Source organism: Rhinolophus hipposideros (assembly GCF_964194185.1).
Source record: "Rhinolophus hipposideros genome assembly, chromosome: 22".
Taxonomy (NCBI): domain Eukaryota; kingdom Metazoa; phylum Chordata; class Mammalia; order Chiroptera; family Rhinolophidae; genus Rhinolophus; species Rhinolophus hipposideros.
The window spans coordinates 3,779,912-3,798,372 of NC_138068.1; the positions used below are offsets into that span (position 1 = coordinate 3,779,912).

Here is an 18,461-nt window from a genome sequence, read left to right on the forward strand (position 1 = left end):
ACGGGACTCTTATTGCTTACATCTAGTACTTGCGAGGTCAGTGGCAGGTATTTCTAAAACAAGGACACCGCTCCCAGAGGTGCGGACATGAGGGCAGCCCGACTGCGGCAGCCCAGGCTCACTTCCTGGCTGGCACCCTAACCAGCTTCTGCCTCACCAGGTCTGTGCCAGGTTATTCCACTTATCTGACTCTCCCTCTCAGGACAGAACAGCCATGTGACAGGATCGCACAATCTCCTCTGTCTTACTCGTTTTTTCCTTTTCAGTCCTTCCAGAAAAGACCCTCCAAACCGTGCATGCTTCTCCACGTTCCAGATCTTGGCTCTTAAAGTGGCCCTGGAACCTCAGCCCTTGCACCACACACTGTCTCTTCTGACACATTCTCTATGGACCAGGATGGCTTCCAGAGTAGCCCATCTTCCCGCCATCACCCTCCTTCTCTCCCTGGGGAGTTCCCTTCTTCCACTCAGTCAAAAAGCCCCACAAACTAACGTGATCGCCAAGTCCTAACCTCTAAGAGGGACAGATTTTACAGGATGTTTGGGTAGAAAGAGACAGCTTAGGATTTAGACTTTTGATTTTGAGCTACAAACAAAATGCCCACATCCTCTGAGAATGTACACAAACAGTAAATTACGCTCCAAGACGCAAAGCAGAGGTTTCCCAGGCGTGCTTGTTAAGCCCTCAGTCACCCCCAGGGCAGGAACCAGCCCACTCCAGACGCACAGGCCCAAACCGCCGGCTGGTAGGAGGCTTAATGGGAACACACAGCCACGTCCTCTAAGTGTACGGCCCTCCTAACCGCGGTCCTCTCAAGGCCAAGTAGTGGAAGCTCCATAAAGATTCATTTACTGCGGTTCCTACACTGGGAGAACGGGGGTCCACTGACAGAAATCGAACAACAGAAGACACATGCCTCACAGCTCAGTGTTTCCACTCCCGTCCGAAAGCACCTGGATCCACCTGGAAAAAATACTAGAGACGAATTTACAACCGAGCAGCCTCCCATGTCTGCATGCTCTGAGAAATGTGAGCAGTAGGTATGTGGTGAGAACTCGGTCTGTTCGATATTTACTGCCAAGTACCCAGACGCAGACATCTTTTCCCAAAGACAGGAAGTTACTCATGACACCAGTTGGAGCTCTAAGTCCTGCCCCATCACCAGAGCCAGCCGCTCAGGCCCGGCTCAGGCCAGCGTGACTCAGGTGTACGACCTCTAAGAACGGTCATCCTCGTGGGGAATTTCCTTACCCCACACACACTGTGGCCGTGCTCCGCACGCCTGTCTCTCGTCCTTTCTGCGCGGCCCCTGGGCCCAGAGGGAAGCTTTCCTTTCAGGAAAGGGCAAGGGTGACCAGCTGCTTAAGATTTTCAGCAGTTTTATTTACTCTCAGTGGAAGCCGACCCACCCTCCTCAAAAAATGTATTTATATTATTTAAATAATTAAACATATATTTTCTCATTTGTAGGGAGCATTTTAAAATCAACCTTCCAATGACAAAATAATGACAACGATAAAAATAACAAATCCACCATTTAGCACATGTGAGAAAATGACAAAAGAACTCTTAATTAGGGGGCTTTATTTTAATCTTTTTCTTTTTAAGATGCTACATAGTCAAACATAATTGGATTGGCCTTTTACATCATAAAATTAATTCACAGTCAAACTCTCAATTACGACTGGATAGATTATGTGAGGAGTCTCTCGCATCCCCTCCCCACCCCCACCCGGCTGGTTCCCTCTCTGACCACTCTGCCACCTGACGCACTCGCCCTGACCCCAAGCTAGGGCCACATGGGCAAGGGCAGGACCAGACTCAGGGCAAATATGCTGGAAGTATGAGTGGTGGCTGGGGGGGCGGGCAGTGAAGAAACAATACAAAGGGTAATACAGAGTTGACTGTCGCTACTAAAAATGTCCCTCCCTATGGTAGCTGTTATTTATTTACACAGAAGAATGCTTCCTGGCAGCTGTTCTCCAACATTCCAATAAACCTCCACGTGTATGCAGAGCCCAGAACCTCCGGACAGAGGAGCCCGCGGCCCTCCAGCAGCCATGTCAGCCTCGCCCACTGGCCTCAGGTAGCACAGGTGATTTTTAGGCCACAGCATTAATTATAATCTTGTGACAGTAAGAAAACATGAGATGAAATACATTAAATAAGTTAAATATGCATTAAACATCTCTGAATAACAGTTCAGCCTCACTACATGAACCAATAGTAATTTAGCTTGGTCCCTTTAAGAGAACAAAGCATTGACTTTTATTTCCAAAGTGTCGGGTCTGTCAGTCAACATACGCCTCCCCCTCTTGACAAGCACATCTGACGCTGCCACAGCACAATTCTTTTCTGTTTCTGACTCTGATCATCAGTACCAAGGAACTGATGGCCTGGGCAGAACGTGGAAAGCAGCCTGGGGAGTGAGTGAGCAGCTTGGGGGTTACTACGTGGAGGTGACGGCACTCCCCAGCGCGGAGGGCCAGCACCAACAGGCAAGGAAGAGTGTCGTGTTTTAAGAGAGGTAATCCAGCAACATGTACCGAGGCTACAAATGTTTAAAATGACATTTACAACATGCCATTATCACTTAATCGTGGTTCCCCTTGTCATTAACAAAGATCATTCTTCTCCCCCAATCACTGACTACTCATTTGTAACTTTCTAAGAGATCGTTATATTATGTTCTATTCGTGTGCGCGCACCTCTCGCGCGCGCAGGGAGGGTAATTTAAAGGCAAGACCTGTGAGATGTCATCATACATTAATTTCTTTGTGTATACGGTTAAGATAAATTTAGATCCCACGCATGGCGGGCCGTCTCCCGAGCGGCTGCCCACGTCTTCCGGCCTCTACAAAGCGATCTTCCCTATGACCACCCCAACAATGAAGAACAGGACCACCAGGGCCAGGAGCCGGCTGCTCAGGCCCTCCTCCTTGCCGGCCATGGCCAGCGCAGGGCCAGGGCTGCTGCTCTGTGCCGCCTTCCTCATCCGGAGGCCGTCTTCTTCCTGCGGGGGAAACGCACGTTTCAGAGCCAATCTGAGGCACCAGGAGCGGCATCACTTACAGCTCAGCAAGGTGGCCCGCACCCCTGAACTCGGATCCCACGATATGGTCCAACCTCCCCATTTTGAAGCCCATTTACAAGGGGACTGACTTGGGGGCCACTATGAAATACCGCCAGAAGCCCCTCTTGCCTTCCATCCATTCTCCACGAAGCTGCTAGTTACCTTTTTACACCACAATCCTAAGCAGGCATTCCTCAGTTCCCCACGATTTATAAAAAGCGCCCTAGAGGGTCGAGCCTGGCCCACCCACCTTCCTGGCCAAGCCTCCCAGCTGCTCCTCTTCTCCTACATCCAACCCGACCCCTCTGTCCTTCCTCCCTCTGCTCAACAGGCTTCCCGAATCAAGTCATGGATTTCGGAAATGGTAGGCATCCCAAGGCAGGAATATGAAAATCAAAAGAAACTACAAAGTGGGGGATCTGGAAGCTCTGAAATGTAGAACTCTGAACACAGTTGGTATTTGTTGAGTTACATGTAGACTACCAGATAATGTTCAAGTAACATAGTATCTGGAACACTGAAATGAGACTTGACTTGACACAGGCATCTCAAATATTTTCTACTTACTGTATGGATTTCCCAACAAAGCAACATTCTTTTTCGTACATGTAAAGATACTTGGCCACATTTCCCCCCCGACCACCCAGGTGTGTAAGGAACAGTAAGTCTGTCTTCCTTCACTGCCCCCAAGGCCAAGTCTGCATTCCCAAATAGGGCAGGTGGCAAGGCCTTTCTATTCTGGCCCAGACACACGGAGCAGCTAGGTCACCGGCTAATTACCCGTGTGCTCACCCCTATACCCCACACACCAGCTGCACTTTCTGTTCTTTCCCTTCAATTCCTTCACACCCCCCAAGTGCCTAACAGGTCCTGGAGACCACAGGCAGGCAGCCCACCGAGCTGAGTCTCCACGCACTTGTGGCCCCCTCTGTGGGACCTCTCATCACACCGGCTGTCAGCTCACGTCAGTGTTTGTGCCTGTCTCCCTGGTACCCCTGGAATGGGGGCTCTCGAGGGCAGGACTGCTCGTGTCTGTGCCCACAGTGCTGGGGACATGGTAGGGCCACCAGAAATTTGTTGGCCAGATAAAAGAATGAAAGAACACAAAACAAGAAATCAGTGTTTGGCAGGATAAAGAATCTTCTAGTGTCAAGATTGGTCTGATAACATTTTAAAGATATTCTGCTCATGGGGCATGGCCAATATCGCTGCACAGTGATAAATGACTAGTGTTATTCGATTAACTTCAAAAAAAATGGGCACAGCAAAATACAGCATTTATTTTATTGGGCTTATATAAAAGCTATTTCTATCTATTCATCACTTTAAACGGCACAGAACTCTATTTCTGAAGAGAAATACTCTCAAGAAGAAGCTTTAGGCGGATCTCTGATTTTTAGCCCAAAAGTGAAGTGTCAGCCTCTTAATTTACTCTATACTAAAACAAGGTACTGAATAAGGCAAATCAGAACTCCTGTAAAGACAGACAGTGCCATTCCTGGACACTGTCATCCTCCGGTACCGACCACATTGTCAGAACAAAGAGAAGGGCCAGTCAACGGAAATGAACTTGTTACATGGACCTGGCGCTATGGTGGTTAAAGAGCAAAAACCTATTACATGGTTGGGTGGCACCATCAAGACGAAGAGAACAGATCAGCCTCAAAGTTTAAGCTGCTACCAAAGTTCCTAAGATCAGACGATCAGAAATGTTCTCTTCAGTGCCGTGCCTGAAACAGACATACTGTGAGAGCTGGAAGGCGGCTCAGACGTAGGTCTCTGCCACGGAGGTCGCGGAGATGCACTTAACTGACCGAGTCAGAGCTACTTCACGTTGGACTAGTCATTTCCATACCACCACAGGCCTCCAAGGCCCACATAAGTGCACCCTGCCTCCCTTCATCACCCAGTGCAAATTGACCCTCCAACACCAATAGCTGCCTCATCCACAGAGCTGGACACTTGCGCTTCTCCTGTAATCTGCACCTTCGACTCTGCCAATTTCCCATCTCCAATCTCATTACCACGTTCACAGTCTGATGAGAGCCTTTTGCCCAGACCTATTTAGTTAGAATCTTCAAAAATCAGAATTATACCTGTGTTAAAATAGAGTATAGATCAGTATTTACCCTCTTAAAAAAAAAGATTCTCATCCAGTGGGGATAGAGTGGGGTTGGAAAATGTGAATTCCAGATAACCACTGCTCTTTTACTTTTAGTCTCAAAACTTATTTTCCATTTACACTAATGGAGAGGGGTTGTTGTTGTTGTTGTTGTTGTTTTTCCCTGGAGGGGACAAGAGTTTAAATAGCTAAGACACTTGTGCTCAAGGGACACAGATTCTCGAGTGGGGGGTGGGGGGGCAGTTCAAGGACCCTTTTGAGAACCTGATGAAAACTGAAATTACTCCCTGGGAGAAAAATGCGCAAATACAAAACAACGCTACACATTCCGGGGTTCATCAATTCCCCCATCCAAGAGCCTAGTGAAAAAGGCCCTGTTTTCTGTAGACGATCAGAAAATAAAATATCATTACCTTGAAGTGCCTGTTCTCCTCCCGGAGCCTCTGAAGCTCACCTTGCAGCCTCCTACATTCTTCCATCACCTTCTTCACTTCAGTGTCATCCAAAGAAGAACTCAGAGATTTAGACACCGTAGGTGTTTCTGTCTTTGATGCAGTTGTGGATATAATTTTATTTATTTCTACATCATGCTGTTCAGAAATAAATGAAAGCCCAAGTGTCACCAAGTATGTAATAAAGGACTTTTTTTATGCAAAGTAAAGTAGTTCTCAGCAAACACCACACGTGGTAGCGCTTCATCCACACTGTATTATGTCACATTTATTTTAAAAATGGATCACTTTATCTAGTATCTTAATAATCTAAAGCAACTGGGCCCCAGAAATTATGGATAAGGGCAAATAATGAAGTTTGGCTGAGACAAATACTTCAAAGAAAGAGGCCTGTGCATATTGTACTATCCAATTCCTGCCATGCAAAAATTAGCATACTGTAATTGTGCAAGCTCAGGAATTATTAGCCACCAATTACTGTCACCACGAAGATCTGAACATCCCCAGGACTGGCTGGGCGGGGGTGGGAAGCCAGGGAAGCCAGAGGGCGATTTATTTCACCAACTTAGAATTTGGAAGCTGGGATGAAGGTGATACAAGCTCAGGGTCTGCACCATTTCAGTCTGAGGAAGCTGCACCCCATTTTCCCTGCCAAGACTCTGTTGTGATACCCCCTGGACATTGACTGGAGATGAGCCAGTGGGGCTGCAGAGGACGTGGAGGTGCTCAGGTGTGCTGGGGGAATAACTGGGACCACTGCCCGGGGTTCCATGCAGCACACAGAACTACCTCTACCCACCTACGTAGCTCCACCCTTGTTTTCCAGGTAAGACAAGTGAGACCTGAGAGGCAAGGATCCAATCTACAAAGCTAATGTATCAGAGCTAGGACCAGAATACAGGTCTCATAACCTTCAAAACTGACCTTCCCAGCACACAATGTACAACTCAAAGGAACAGAATAACGACAGCGCTCAATTACCGAGCAGAAAGAATACTAAGCAGCAGTTCTGACACAAATCAGCAGCGTTCCTACAGGTCATTATGGATGGTACTAACACTCGCTCAGAGCATCCCTGTGTCCTAACCCAGCTATTAACAGCCAGGGCAGTTAATATTCTGCCTGTATTTCAAACTGCGTTTTTAATACAATTTAAGTTTTTCCGACTAGGTTGAAGGGAGGTCTATATTAGCATTCCAGATACAGTCTTCTGTCTTCAACTGGCCACAAGTGAGGCCATGACAAGCTTAGCCCTGGTTTTACACAGCGAGAAAAGTGAGCAGGCAGCTTGGAGGGAGTCGCTCCTTGCCCTCAGCCCCTCGGCACAGAAGGCAATTCCCAATGCCCCCCCACCCACCCCGCACATCTGACTGTGGGTGGAGACACTTCCGTGTGTCACACCAGGGTGTATGTGGAGGCCAGGCATCCTACAAGGCCCAGGACAGACCCCATGGCAGAGTATCCGGCCCAAACCCCAAATGTTAAGGTGCTGAGGGTGAGAAATCCTACTCTAAAAGCAGGTTTGACAGGAGGAAAAGGTGGGATTTGGGGGAAGGTGGTGCTGCGGGAGAGGACTGGAAAACCTCCAGGAAGCACTTTATGAAACAAAACCTACGTGCTTACCACCTGTCTATCAAGCACCATGATAAACAGCAAATTATTCCCTCGTTCAGTCTTAACCCCATTTAACAGTGACCTATAAGTTTGCCAAGTCAAAGACGCTCTTCGGGATTTGTGATATTTGCACAGCCAACAGGGTATACTTTGCAGGGCGAAAACCGTTTAATTAGTTGTCTTTCCACACGTCTTTCGAAGGCTGACTTCACGAGGGCTCACTTATTTGTTGACTTCAGCTTATTTTGTTTCTTCATACACCAGAAGAAGGAAAATAATTCGCCAGCCTCAGTCTTGGTTTGGTGGGGGATGGTATGCGAATAAGCATCAGCTTGTAGCGTTCAATTATTGTTAACTAGGAACATACTTACCGGTTTATCACTTTCTGCTGGCGACTCAAACACACATCTAAGTTTGGAATCCATAAGGTCTTCCGGCTTTGCCTCCTTCCACTAAAACAATTTAAATGTAATAATCAGGATATTATAAAGCTGCTGGAGGAATCATTTTCTTCCTATAACTGACAATTTCAGAAAAACACTCTTAATGAGAAAGCCCTGCTGTATACTAAATAAAGAACTTAAGTCTGCTGAGATTTCCATATTTTCAACATGACAAGATTAAACACACTCGCTCTGCTGACTATTTCTCACACTTAGCAAATCCGGGTCTTGCACCTGACTCCTTCAAGACCCAAAGCTCCTGCTGTCGTTGGTCTGTGGGAGCACCCAGAACGGAGAGGACCACCACTGAACAAAGGGGAACTTTCCAAACGGTATCCGGATGGCCAGCGGTAACTGGCTCTCCTCCAGAAACCAAACCTGCTGGGAGGGCACATCCTTCTGAGAGCGAGCTCACACTATCTGGGAGCGGTTGGGAAACATGCTGCCAAGACCACGCAGCACAGTAGCGGGGAGCCCCTCCCTGCGGCCGACCCAGCCCTCCGGTTAGCTCATGCGGACATCTTCCTATCTAAATCCATGTCCTGGGACGATGCGCTCCTGGTTTACTCCTCCTTTTGGCAGTGGAGGACGGGCGTTCAGGGTGTTCTGAGAACTGCAGGCCAGCACAGAAGGAAGGTTACAATACAGAAAAGGAACAAAGCCCCCCACCCTTGCCCCAGGACCATGCAGGAGGCAGCTAGAGCAACACACGTACCAAGAGCCAAAAATGGGAAACAAACACGTGGAACAGTAGGGGATTGACTGCCAGATAAACCAGGGCAGATCCAGCCAACGGAATCGCATGCCATTCAGATCATCCTGAAGAGCGTTGAATTACACAGGGAGAATCCACAGGCTACTCAGTGAAGGAGCTGCAAACACGACTTTAAGGCTGTCCCTCGGCAGGCACTCGCGCGCGCGCGCATGTGTCCCCACGTGCACCGCATCAGGCAAGGCTCAGCACTGGTGCAAAACCCCTGGTGACAGACTGCTGGGGGGCAGCACATGCCATGGTCGCCCAGCACCCGGTCCTCTCAGTGTCACAGCTGACCCCTTAACCACCAAGGGCAAATGTGCTCTGACACTGGAGATGGCAGTCACATCTTAACCCAGTCATCAAACTTAGTGTCACCAACAGGGGGCCAGCCAGCGTTAAATGCCTTCCGGTATGATGCAGACGGGACATCCCTCTGCAGTATTCTTGCCAGAACACATTTAACCTGAACTTAATCCATCAAGAGGAAATAACCGGGCAAATCCAGAATGGGGGGCATTCTACAAGTCAACTGACCTAGACTCTAAAGAACTCAGTCATGGAAAACAAGAAAGGGCGAGCATATTCTACCAGAACAAGAACTAAAGGTCATTTCTGAAACAACGCTGTCGACGGCTTTCTCTATTAGCTAGTATTATTAAATTAATGGTAACTGCCTCAGCTGTGTAAGAGACTGTCCTTGTTTGGAAGCATTTAGGGGTGAAGTGTCATGAAGTCTGCGTCTCAAGTCAAGTAATTCAGAAAAAAACAAAGTCTGTGACAGAAACAGAGCAAATGTGGCAAAATGGTCAATGGTAAATCTAGGTAAAGGTTATATGAGTAGTCTCTGTACTACCATTTTTTCAACTTTCTGTATATCAAAATAAAAAAATATTTTAAAATAAAGAAAAAGCACAAGGCTCTCATTCATGAATAGCGGTTAGGTCAAGTATAAAGATATTACAGGTAACTTTTTAATTCTTGCTCATTTTTATATTTCCAAAAATCCTACAATGTACATTTCATACAAAAAATTCTTCAACTGTTATAAAAATGATCACACAAGAAAGGAAGCAGGAGCCGCCGTTACTGTGCAGAGTACCTGGCCTGTCAACAGCGCAGGTAAAGCCACGGCCGACACTGGGCCAGGGGTGCTGCAGCCTGAATCCCACCACAGCCGTGAGCACCAGGTTTTTATCCCCCTTGCAGGTGACCAAGCCCTCCAGAGTTAACGAAAACTGCGCCAGGCCAGTTATGAGGAGGAGGAGGCCTCAGCTTCACCCCCAGACACCCAAGCCCCTGCTCTCCTCAGTGAGCCATGCAGCAAAGCCAAACAGGACATGTTCTCGGGCGTTGCACATTTTGTATTTGCCATACATTTTGTTTTCATACAAATTAACATGAAGTGACACATCATGTTCTTGGAAATAAAAGCAAAAGCAGTGGATGCCTCAGTAATTGTTCTTAGGAAAAGGAAGATGGCCTATTATCAATGATCTCTCTCAAACCCCCAAAATATCTGGCTTACCCTTCATTTCCTGCCCAAAAGTTCAACACCCATGAAAATGGTCAGTTATACTTTTCCAAGACTAAAAGAAAAGGCTGTGTGGTGACACTGGGACACAAAGATGGGCTGTGCGGGGAAACAGCCCCTCATATAAACTCTGAAAGAGAAAAACTGCAGTGCAGTGTGAGTCAGGCCAACTCAGACTCGCAGGCTTTCCCTGGACGACTTCGGTCTCCTAGTCTGGGCTGGCAGGCTGGCAAGCAATGAACAGGCGGAGGCATTCCTGTCCTTCTTTCCCAAACTGGGAGGAGCAGGCGATCGCCCCGGCTGGCACTGCGGCCTGGACTGTTGACCTACATCCAGTGATTCTCACTCAGCACCAAAATGTCCCCTGATATATTCAGATGTGTTAACAAGCTAACTTTGGAATTTCCATTGTCATCTTTTGCCAGAAAAATCAATAATATAGTATCACTTATTTATTTTATGAAAATAAAGTCATCTTATTTTTGCCAAAATTGGAGACAAGAGTTAAACATGTATTTAAGCAGGGGGAAAAATGAAGAAATCTAAAGAAAAAAAAAAGAAAGAAAAAGAACCATGCTTATCAGAACCAAGCCAAAAAAACTCTTAAGGGGTGAAGGCCATTTAGTATTCCACTCTCACATTCCTCTGGGTCCTGGGGGATGGGAAAGACAGGGTAAGAAACATTCCCCAGAATGAACAGGAGCACATGATGGGGGATAAAGGGAGAGAATCCTCAAACCATTCAAGACACAACCCATTAGAACAAGCAACGGCTGAAGCAAATTAAGATATGAAAGCCAGAAAAGAACAGCATTCTGGAAAGTTACATATAATGTTAAAATCAAAGTTCTAGAAAACCATAAAGGCAGTCAAAGCACAAACCTTCTTGAAAACACCATTCCCCTTTGAAAACAATTCTGAAACATTTGGAAATGCATGCACCCACAATTCTGTACCTGACATTTTTCTTAATTACTGAAACAAAGTAAGAAGCGTTCAGTACTTACTAGTGCTTCCATATCAGAAGTGTCACTTGGAGCAAACATAGACTGAACCATAAACTTGTGTTTACTTTTCTCATTGGGATCATAATCGAAAGGCTGTAACATCACTGAGAAAGAAAATATTTCATTAGGAGAGTCAGAGCTTGGTTGCCAGCAGCCATTTATTAACACTTGTATTTTGGTTGTAAACCAGTTGACCAGGGTTCTCTCATCTAAGCCGCATGATGCCCTGGGGGAAGGAGCAGGGCAAGATACCAGCAACTTGTCCACTTTTCAGGTCTCAAACCTGAGGGCCAGAAAAGCGAGGGGACTTGCCCAAGGTCACAGCGCAGGGAGTGGCAGAGCTGGGACCCAGGTCTTCTGAGAGCCCCAGTCCTCTGATCACAGGTGTCTCTCACAGGCCTTACAGAACAGGTAAACCAGGCAAACACCATATGCCTGTTTTGCTCAAGAAAACATCCCAACGTTCTCTTCAGGGACTAAAGGAGAATAATCCAAGGCATGTAAGGAACTGTTTCTGTTTCTCTCTGTCCCATTTCCCAAATCAAGGTAAGGCTTAAAGTACAATTTTGCCCATGAAATGTTACCAAGTTTTCACAACCAGCACACTCACAGCATGGAGAAAACACCACCAGCTTACACCCCCTTTTCTCCTGAAGAACCCAGAGGAACCTCACAGAAAGGCTCCCCTTGGATGAGTCACACCCACTGCTCTGAGTGAGGTGCCTTACTGTTCTAACGGGCTTCTTAGGACCCACTCGTTAAACGACGGCTGCTTTAAAATCCGGTATTTGCTACAGGCTTTGGCTACACCAGCCATCAATCCAGTTAAGTTCCCTGAGACCTAACATTTTCGCGTGTGGGAAAAGCCTCCCGTGGTCCTGACCGTGAAAAGAGCTAACGTGGACTGAGCGTTTCCCATGTGCCAGAAACCAGAGGCCTACTATGATCCCATTTAATCCCATTTAAGGGGTAGGAACTGTTGCAGGTACGCTTTGGATGCCATTTCCAGATGAAAAAACGGAAGCACAGAAAGCTTAACTACCGTGCTCGCGGTCACAGCCCAGAGCAAGAGTGAGCACTCCAACGTGTGGTCTGCCGAGGAGCCCTGCTCACAGCCCCCTGAGGGCTCCCACGGGGCCTCTGACAGTGTCAGGCTGTCCTCCTCCACCTGCCAGGCTCCCACACCTGCCTCTGACCCCCATCCGGGCTTCCCAGGCCCTCCCCTGCAACCTCACAACCCACTCCCCTCACAGCAGGCAGAGAGGCAGGTATCCTAAGCCCTAATTTACAAAGGAAGATTCTGGAGCTCAACAAAGTGAAGTGACTTGCTCAGGGTCACAATGTTAGGAAGAAAAAGAGCCACACGCGGCCCGGCGGCCCTCCTGCCCCACCAGTCACTCCCACAGGAAATGGGTTCATATCTTCCATCCCAGGCTCACCGTCACCTCTCTTCTAGAACCACATATGATGGAGAGTAAAAATACAAATATCCCCCATCCATCTGGGGGTGCAGGGCTCCTTTCAATCTTGGGGACAGAGGAAGTCTATTAAAATCTAACAGCACCTCAGATTTCAATGCCCCAGTGTACGCCATCACCAGGCAGCCTGGCCGCCCACGTCACCCATCTGAATGCTCTGATCTACAGAGGTCCCTGCTGGGAGGCTTCTTCGGGACATAAATTAATCAATGAGAAACCTTTTCAAGACTCGGGACTTGTATACACACGACACAGAGTCTAGCTACCAACAAAGATTACTAAAATTGGGATGTTCGGGCTAAGGACCCGAAATCCAGTGTGACCATCCGCAGAGAGAAGACAAGGTCCATTAAAAGCACAAGGCCACTCCACTTGGAATTTATTTTTGCAGGTGCAAAGGCCTTGCCGGCAGCTCTGGACCCGGAATGCAGATAACTCTTCCTCTGGCACCAGAGTTGGCAAGGGCACTCCCACAGACAGACCTGGAACAGAACACACCTGGGTTGGACACACAGCCTCAGCAGATCAAAACCACGAATTCTTCTTCTGAAAGCTGACTCCCACAGTGTTGCAGTAAGGAAGGTAACACGCCATGAACTAAGGAGCCAACAGTCTTCACAGAGGGCACAGCTCGCGTAGCAAAAACGGCCTCATCCTTGAGACGCTTCCGAGCTGTGAAAGGCCCTGAGAGCTGAGGCAGAACCAGGATTATCTGTGAAGGGCCCTGATGCGCAGGAAATGAGAGCAACAAGAAGGTACTGCTAATTGCCAGCGAAGTTGGCTCTTTAGCTCAAACCACACTGGGTCAGACAGAGAGTTGATGGGTGCAGAGAACCTAAGATCTCCCCACACAAACAGCCCAGGAAGCTCTGCGGCCCCCTTCCCACTCTTCTCCCCTCCGCGAGGCAGTGCAAGTGAGAAAGGGCAGCAAGACACGTCTGCCTGGCTAGAACCTATATCTCCAGGAGGAAAGGAAAATGGCCCTCCCCAGCACCTACTATGCGCTAGGCACCACAGAAGGCACACTTCGTTAGTTCTCCCATTTAGTCCCCACACCAATCCATCAAAGAAGCCCACGTCTTCCTTTTCCAGATGAGAAGACCAGGGCTTAGGAAGGCTCCCGGTCTCCCGCAGGTCCCATGTCCAGCACATTAGAATGGAGCTAGTCCGCGCTCCATACCGGTTTTGCCTCCAGACTCAGAAGTCCACACCGCAGGTTCTCAAAGCATTATCCACAAACCCCGAGGGACCCCCATCAGGCGGTCCATTAAGTCAAAACTGCGGTCCCGGCAACGCCAAGACTCTCCACGCCTCTTCTACTGTGTTGGCACTCAGCGACGCTGGCGTCGAGCTATGTGGGTAAAACTGCTCCCGCGAGCACGGCCCGGGCAGGGGCACTGCAGTGCTCGTGTCTTTGCCACACGCTCAGGTTTTTGAAAAAGGCTGCTTTCACTTAAGAATATCCCAGATGAAGCAATAAAATCAATTATTTTCCTGAATTTCCACATGTGACAACACTCCACACAGTGAAACGGGAAGTACACGTAAAGCACTTCTGCTGTCTTAGGAAAAGCCCCTGCGCAATTGTTTGTCTTACAAGCTGAACTTGACACTTCCTCATGGAACACCATGGACTTGCAAGAACCACCAACAGAAAACTGTGGTTGTTCAGACCCAGGTATGTGGCGGCTGTTTCCTTAAAAAAATGAACAAAATGTCTATCAATTCAAGGACCACAGCTTGTTCCTTGGCCGATGATTAAATCTGGGCTTTCAAGCAAAAATCAGACTCTTGGAAAACATGTATTTGCCACCAAAAGAGCTTCACAGTTTCCCAAACACTTAAAGACTTTTCCAATGAGAGCAATGGAAATTGTAACAAATGTGAATTGTTGATATTGTGTAATGAAGTATGTCAACATTTGAGAGACCTGTATAACACAGCTAACAAAATATTACAAAATCCATTCAAAGTGCAAGAAACACCAACGCACTTTAGTGAAACAAAGTTCAAACAGTTCACTGACGTGGTTCCAGAGCCCCATCACAGTAAACTTTCAGTCAGTGCCACCTGTGAAGTTTTGGTGTAGTATCAAAGAATCCTGTCCATTATTAGCTGAAAAGGCTACGAAAAATACTCTTCCCTTCTCCAAACACATGCCTGTGGTAAAGGTGGTTTTCCTTGCTACAGATTCACCAAAACAACGCCTCGTAGCAGACTAAGTGCAAAGGCAGACGGAGAATCCAGCCCGTCTTCCAGCAAGCCACACATCAGAGAGATTTGCAAAACATGTCAAATAACACATCTCATTACATTTTTTTGAAAAGTTATTTTTCATTAAAAATGTTCCTGCTAGCATGTAATTGACTTATTAATGTGATTATAAAATGAATACTTTTTGAATTGCTCAGTTTAATTTGCAAAATGATAAAATACTGATACAACCCACAAACAAAAGTGTTCTTTGGGTCTTCAATCGTAAGAGTGTAAGGCTCCTGGGACTACAGGTCGGGGTGTGTTACGCTCCATCAAGCTGCCTGGCACGCCCGCCAGGCTGACGGGCTACGTAATCCAAGTGAAGGCACTGGCAGCTTTGGGTAGTGCCCTGCTTATGAGAAACTGCAGTTTAAGAGAAAAAGCAGTTTCACACGAACCATGCCTCGGCTTCTGGTGTGCTCGGGGCCTCCTGTGGAATCAGAAGCATGTATGATGTCCCTTCCAGGAAGAGGACTGGGGCTCCCTGCGTGCTTCTAACCAGCCCACCTTGTAACTGCTCGCTTCGCCTCTGTGGGGGGCGCTGTCGGAGGTCCACGATGGCCCTGGACCTTACAGACGTGCTCAGCACAACTCCGGCCCAGACCACCCTACCCTGCCTGTCAAATCACCACAGCGTGGACATGGAAAGAACTGAGAAAAGATGTACCTTACATTTAGACCTTCGAGGAAGACAGGCACATCAGCGCACAAAGAAGTGGGCGATGGTGGAAACCAGTCACCTTAAGGGAGCCCTGGAGACAGCCGGGGGCAGGTCAAATATCCTACCTCAAAGGGGCGACTCCTGAAACCTAAGCAAGGCCTGTGGGGACTTCCAGAAGCTCGGGGGGAGGGGGGCACTCGGCCCTCCCCTCCCCCAACAACTCTCCTTCCACCTTGAGCAGCAAGTGGGAAAGAAGGTGCTGCCACCTCCCAGCTGGGCTCCTTTCCTTCTGGGCTCCCAAATCAGCGAGCAAAAGTGAGGGCGTCAAGCGGCCACTGGGGCCCTGCGAAGCTCCCAAACCTTCCCGCACCTCCTGTTCTACAAGGCCCCCGGCTCACGTCCAAAAGTTTGTATTTGGGCCGGCCCGGTGGCGCAGGCGGTTAGAGCTCCGTGCTCCCAACTCCGAAGGCTGCCGGTTCATTCCCACAGGGGCCAGTGGGCTCTCAACCACAAGGCTGTCGGTTCAGCTCCTCGACTCCCACAAGGCCAGCGATCCCTGCAACTAAGATTGAACACGGCACCTTGAGCTGAGCTGCCACTGAGCTCCCGGATGGCTCAGTTGGTTGGAGCGCGTCCTCTCAACCACAAGGTTGTCGGTTCGACTCTCATGAAGGGATGGTGGGCTGTGCTTCCTGCAACTAGAAAATGGGACCCGGAGCTGAGCTGCGCCCTCCACGACTAAGACTAAAAGGACAACAACTTGAAGCTGAACGGCACCCTCCACAACTAAGATTGAAAGGACAACTTGACTTGGAAAAAAGTCCTGGAAGTACACCCTGTTCCCCAATAAAGTCCTGAACCTCTTCCCCAATAAAAATCTTAAAAAAAAAAAAAAAAAAGGAAGTTTGTATTTCTCAGCTACAATCATTTCATGTCAAATTCAATTTGCTATACCCTATTAGCTAGAACTTTATGAGAACATGACAGAATAAATGTTGTTAATCGTTTGTTCTTTCAGCTCCACACATGCAAATTGTGACAAAAATTATGTACTTTTTCCATGACAGGCTATAAAAGAGCTTCCCCATTAACTTAATTTATTTCACTTGAATACCAGAGACACTGATGATAAAACTCTCTTAAATGAACCATCTATCCTACTTTTAAAATGTATCTGCTGATACTACAGTAAGAAGAAGCCTGTAACCAGGAGACGGCCTGGAGCCCTGGTCACCACTCACCGACTTAACGCTGAGTGATATGATGTCCGCTGTATTAGATGGCAAAGTGGCATCCTGTTAAGAAACGGCCTTTGGGGTCATAAAACATTGGACCAGTAAGACCAGACTTTCTTCAAAAGAGAAGAAATGCAGAATATATGCTGCCTCTCTCTCCTCTTCTCTCTCCCCTCTCTCTGACACACACACACACACACACACACACACACACAAATGACGACCTGATTAAATGCAGCATAAGAGCTTCCGATGAGAACCCAAGCAAGTCCCAGATCATTTTCACCTGCAGCATAATGATAACAGAGCTAATGAATAAAAGTCTAACAAGCACCACAGCACACGCTTTATTCCTCTTTTTAATCTCAGAATCTTATCTTTCCAACGTCTCTCTCCTCGTTTTCCATGACCACGACCTCAGCTCAGGCCTCTACTGACATCTAGATTCTCGAACCAGATCTTTCCACTTTCTTCCCCAACCCAGTTACCCTGCACAGGCCCTAGAACCCCTACAAATTTAATATCCCCCGAAACACCCTACTCACCACCATGATGTTCTTCAGACCGAAAGCCTCCTCCCGAAACGATGCGCTCCCCAGCTCCATTCTTCACAGCCTGGCTCTTCTCAGACGTCCTGGTGTGACCCCACAGCAGGCCCCCTTGCTTGTTCTACAGTGCGACACTTGCCGGCTACACTGCCACACCCAGGGGGTGTTCTCTGTCATTACCGAAGCCTCCTCTTATCATGGTGACGCCACCTGGCATGTCCCTTTGGGTCCCCCTGCCCTGCTCTCATCTCAATACACCACACCTCTCAAGGTTTAACCCAGCACTCTGACTCTGTAAGGAGGGGGCTTCAAGCATCAGCCTGCATCAGAATCACGTGGCAGGACGGCACCCCCGCGTCTGGGCTGGGGTTAAGAACATGGATTTCTAACACGTCCCCAGCAGAAGCTGATGCAGAGACCGCACCTGGAGACGGCAGCTCCGACTGGGACGCTGTTTCACAGCCTCATTCTTATCGCGGGACCTATTCTACCAGTGGCTGTTGTTTGATACTAAGACGCCTAAGCGCCTTCCTCCATGGTGCCTCTTCTACCCAATTAGACCAGGGCCAGGCCTTCAGGTTCTACTAGCTCTCATTCTGGGCACTAATCTGCAGGTTTTCATTGATGGATGGATGTGTACCTTCTTCTCTTCCAACAGCCAAAAGCACTCCTGAATCATGCTCCCTCTAGAAAGCTCCTCGGGGTTCGGGGTAGCACAAAGAGAAGAAACCCTTTTAAATCCTAAACCAGCCAGGTTCTCTCCTCTCTTACTTCCCAGAGCCACTCACTGTCCTACCCATGGCTTCAGACAGGATTTCTAACCTAACCTCTTGTCACCACTGTCCTCATTCTGTCTTTCCCTTCTATACAGCCTGTATATCAAAACACTCTTCTCTACAGAACTACACTTACGGTGTAATAATGAAACCATGCTACACTGTTTTAAACTAATCAAAGACAAACCAGAGCTCCTGATCAGCTTAAGATAACTCGTGTTACCAGAACGAGATAATTTAATTCTCACCTACAGCAAAGCACCTCCACATTTTGATAAGACTGTGTGCCCTCATCATGAGTAAATGTATGATCTCTTTCAGGATTCCAAACTGTTGGCTGCACCACTTCCCTGGACCTCTGCCTACTCAGCGACCCACAAGTGGGACTACGTATGAGCCTGGTGGGTAGGTAGGTAATTCTATCTAGTTACAAATAAGCTCACATTGAGTTGTCTTTGTGTTCTCTATAGGGTTTTCCAGTTCAGTATAGCCCTTCTTAGATAACAAA

The 18,461-nt window shown here is 47.9% G+C and overlaps 1 protein-coding gene across 1 annotated transcript in view; it reads right to left on the minus strand.

The window, feature by feature from the left end:
• Positions 1–1,567: 1,567 nt before the first annotated feature.
• The window catches only part of VAPB (VAMP associated protein B and C), a 47,984-nt gene continuing 31,090 nt past the window's right edge, over positions 1,568–18,461 (minus strand). The window contains exons 3-6 of the mRNA XM_081033423.1: positions 11,000–11,103; positions 7,633–7,713; positions 5,609–5,785; positions 1,568–3,013 (exon numbers count right to left, since the gene is read on the minus strand). Of these exons, the coding sequence (XP_080889549.1) occupies positions 2,855–3,013; positions 5,609–5,785; positions 7,633–7,713; positions 11,000–11,103 (521 nt within the window). The 3' untranslated portion in view covers positions 1,568–2,854. The remainder of the gene's footprint in view (positions 3,014–5,608; positions 5,786–7,632; positions 7,714–10,999; positions 11,104–18,461) is intronic.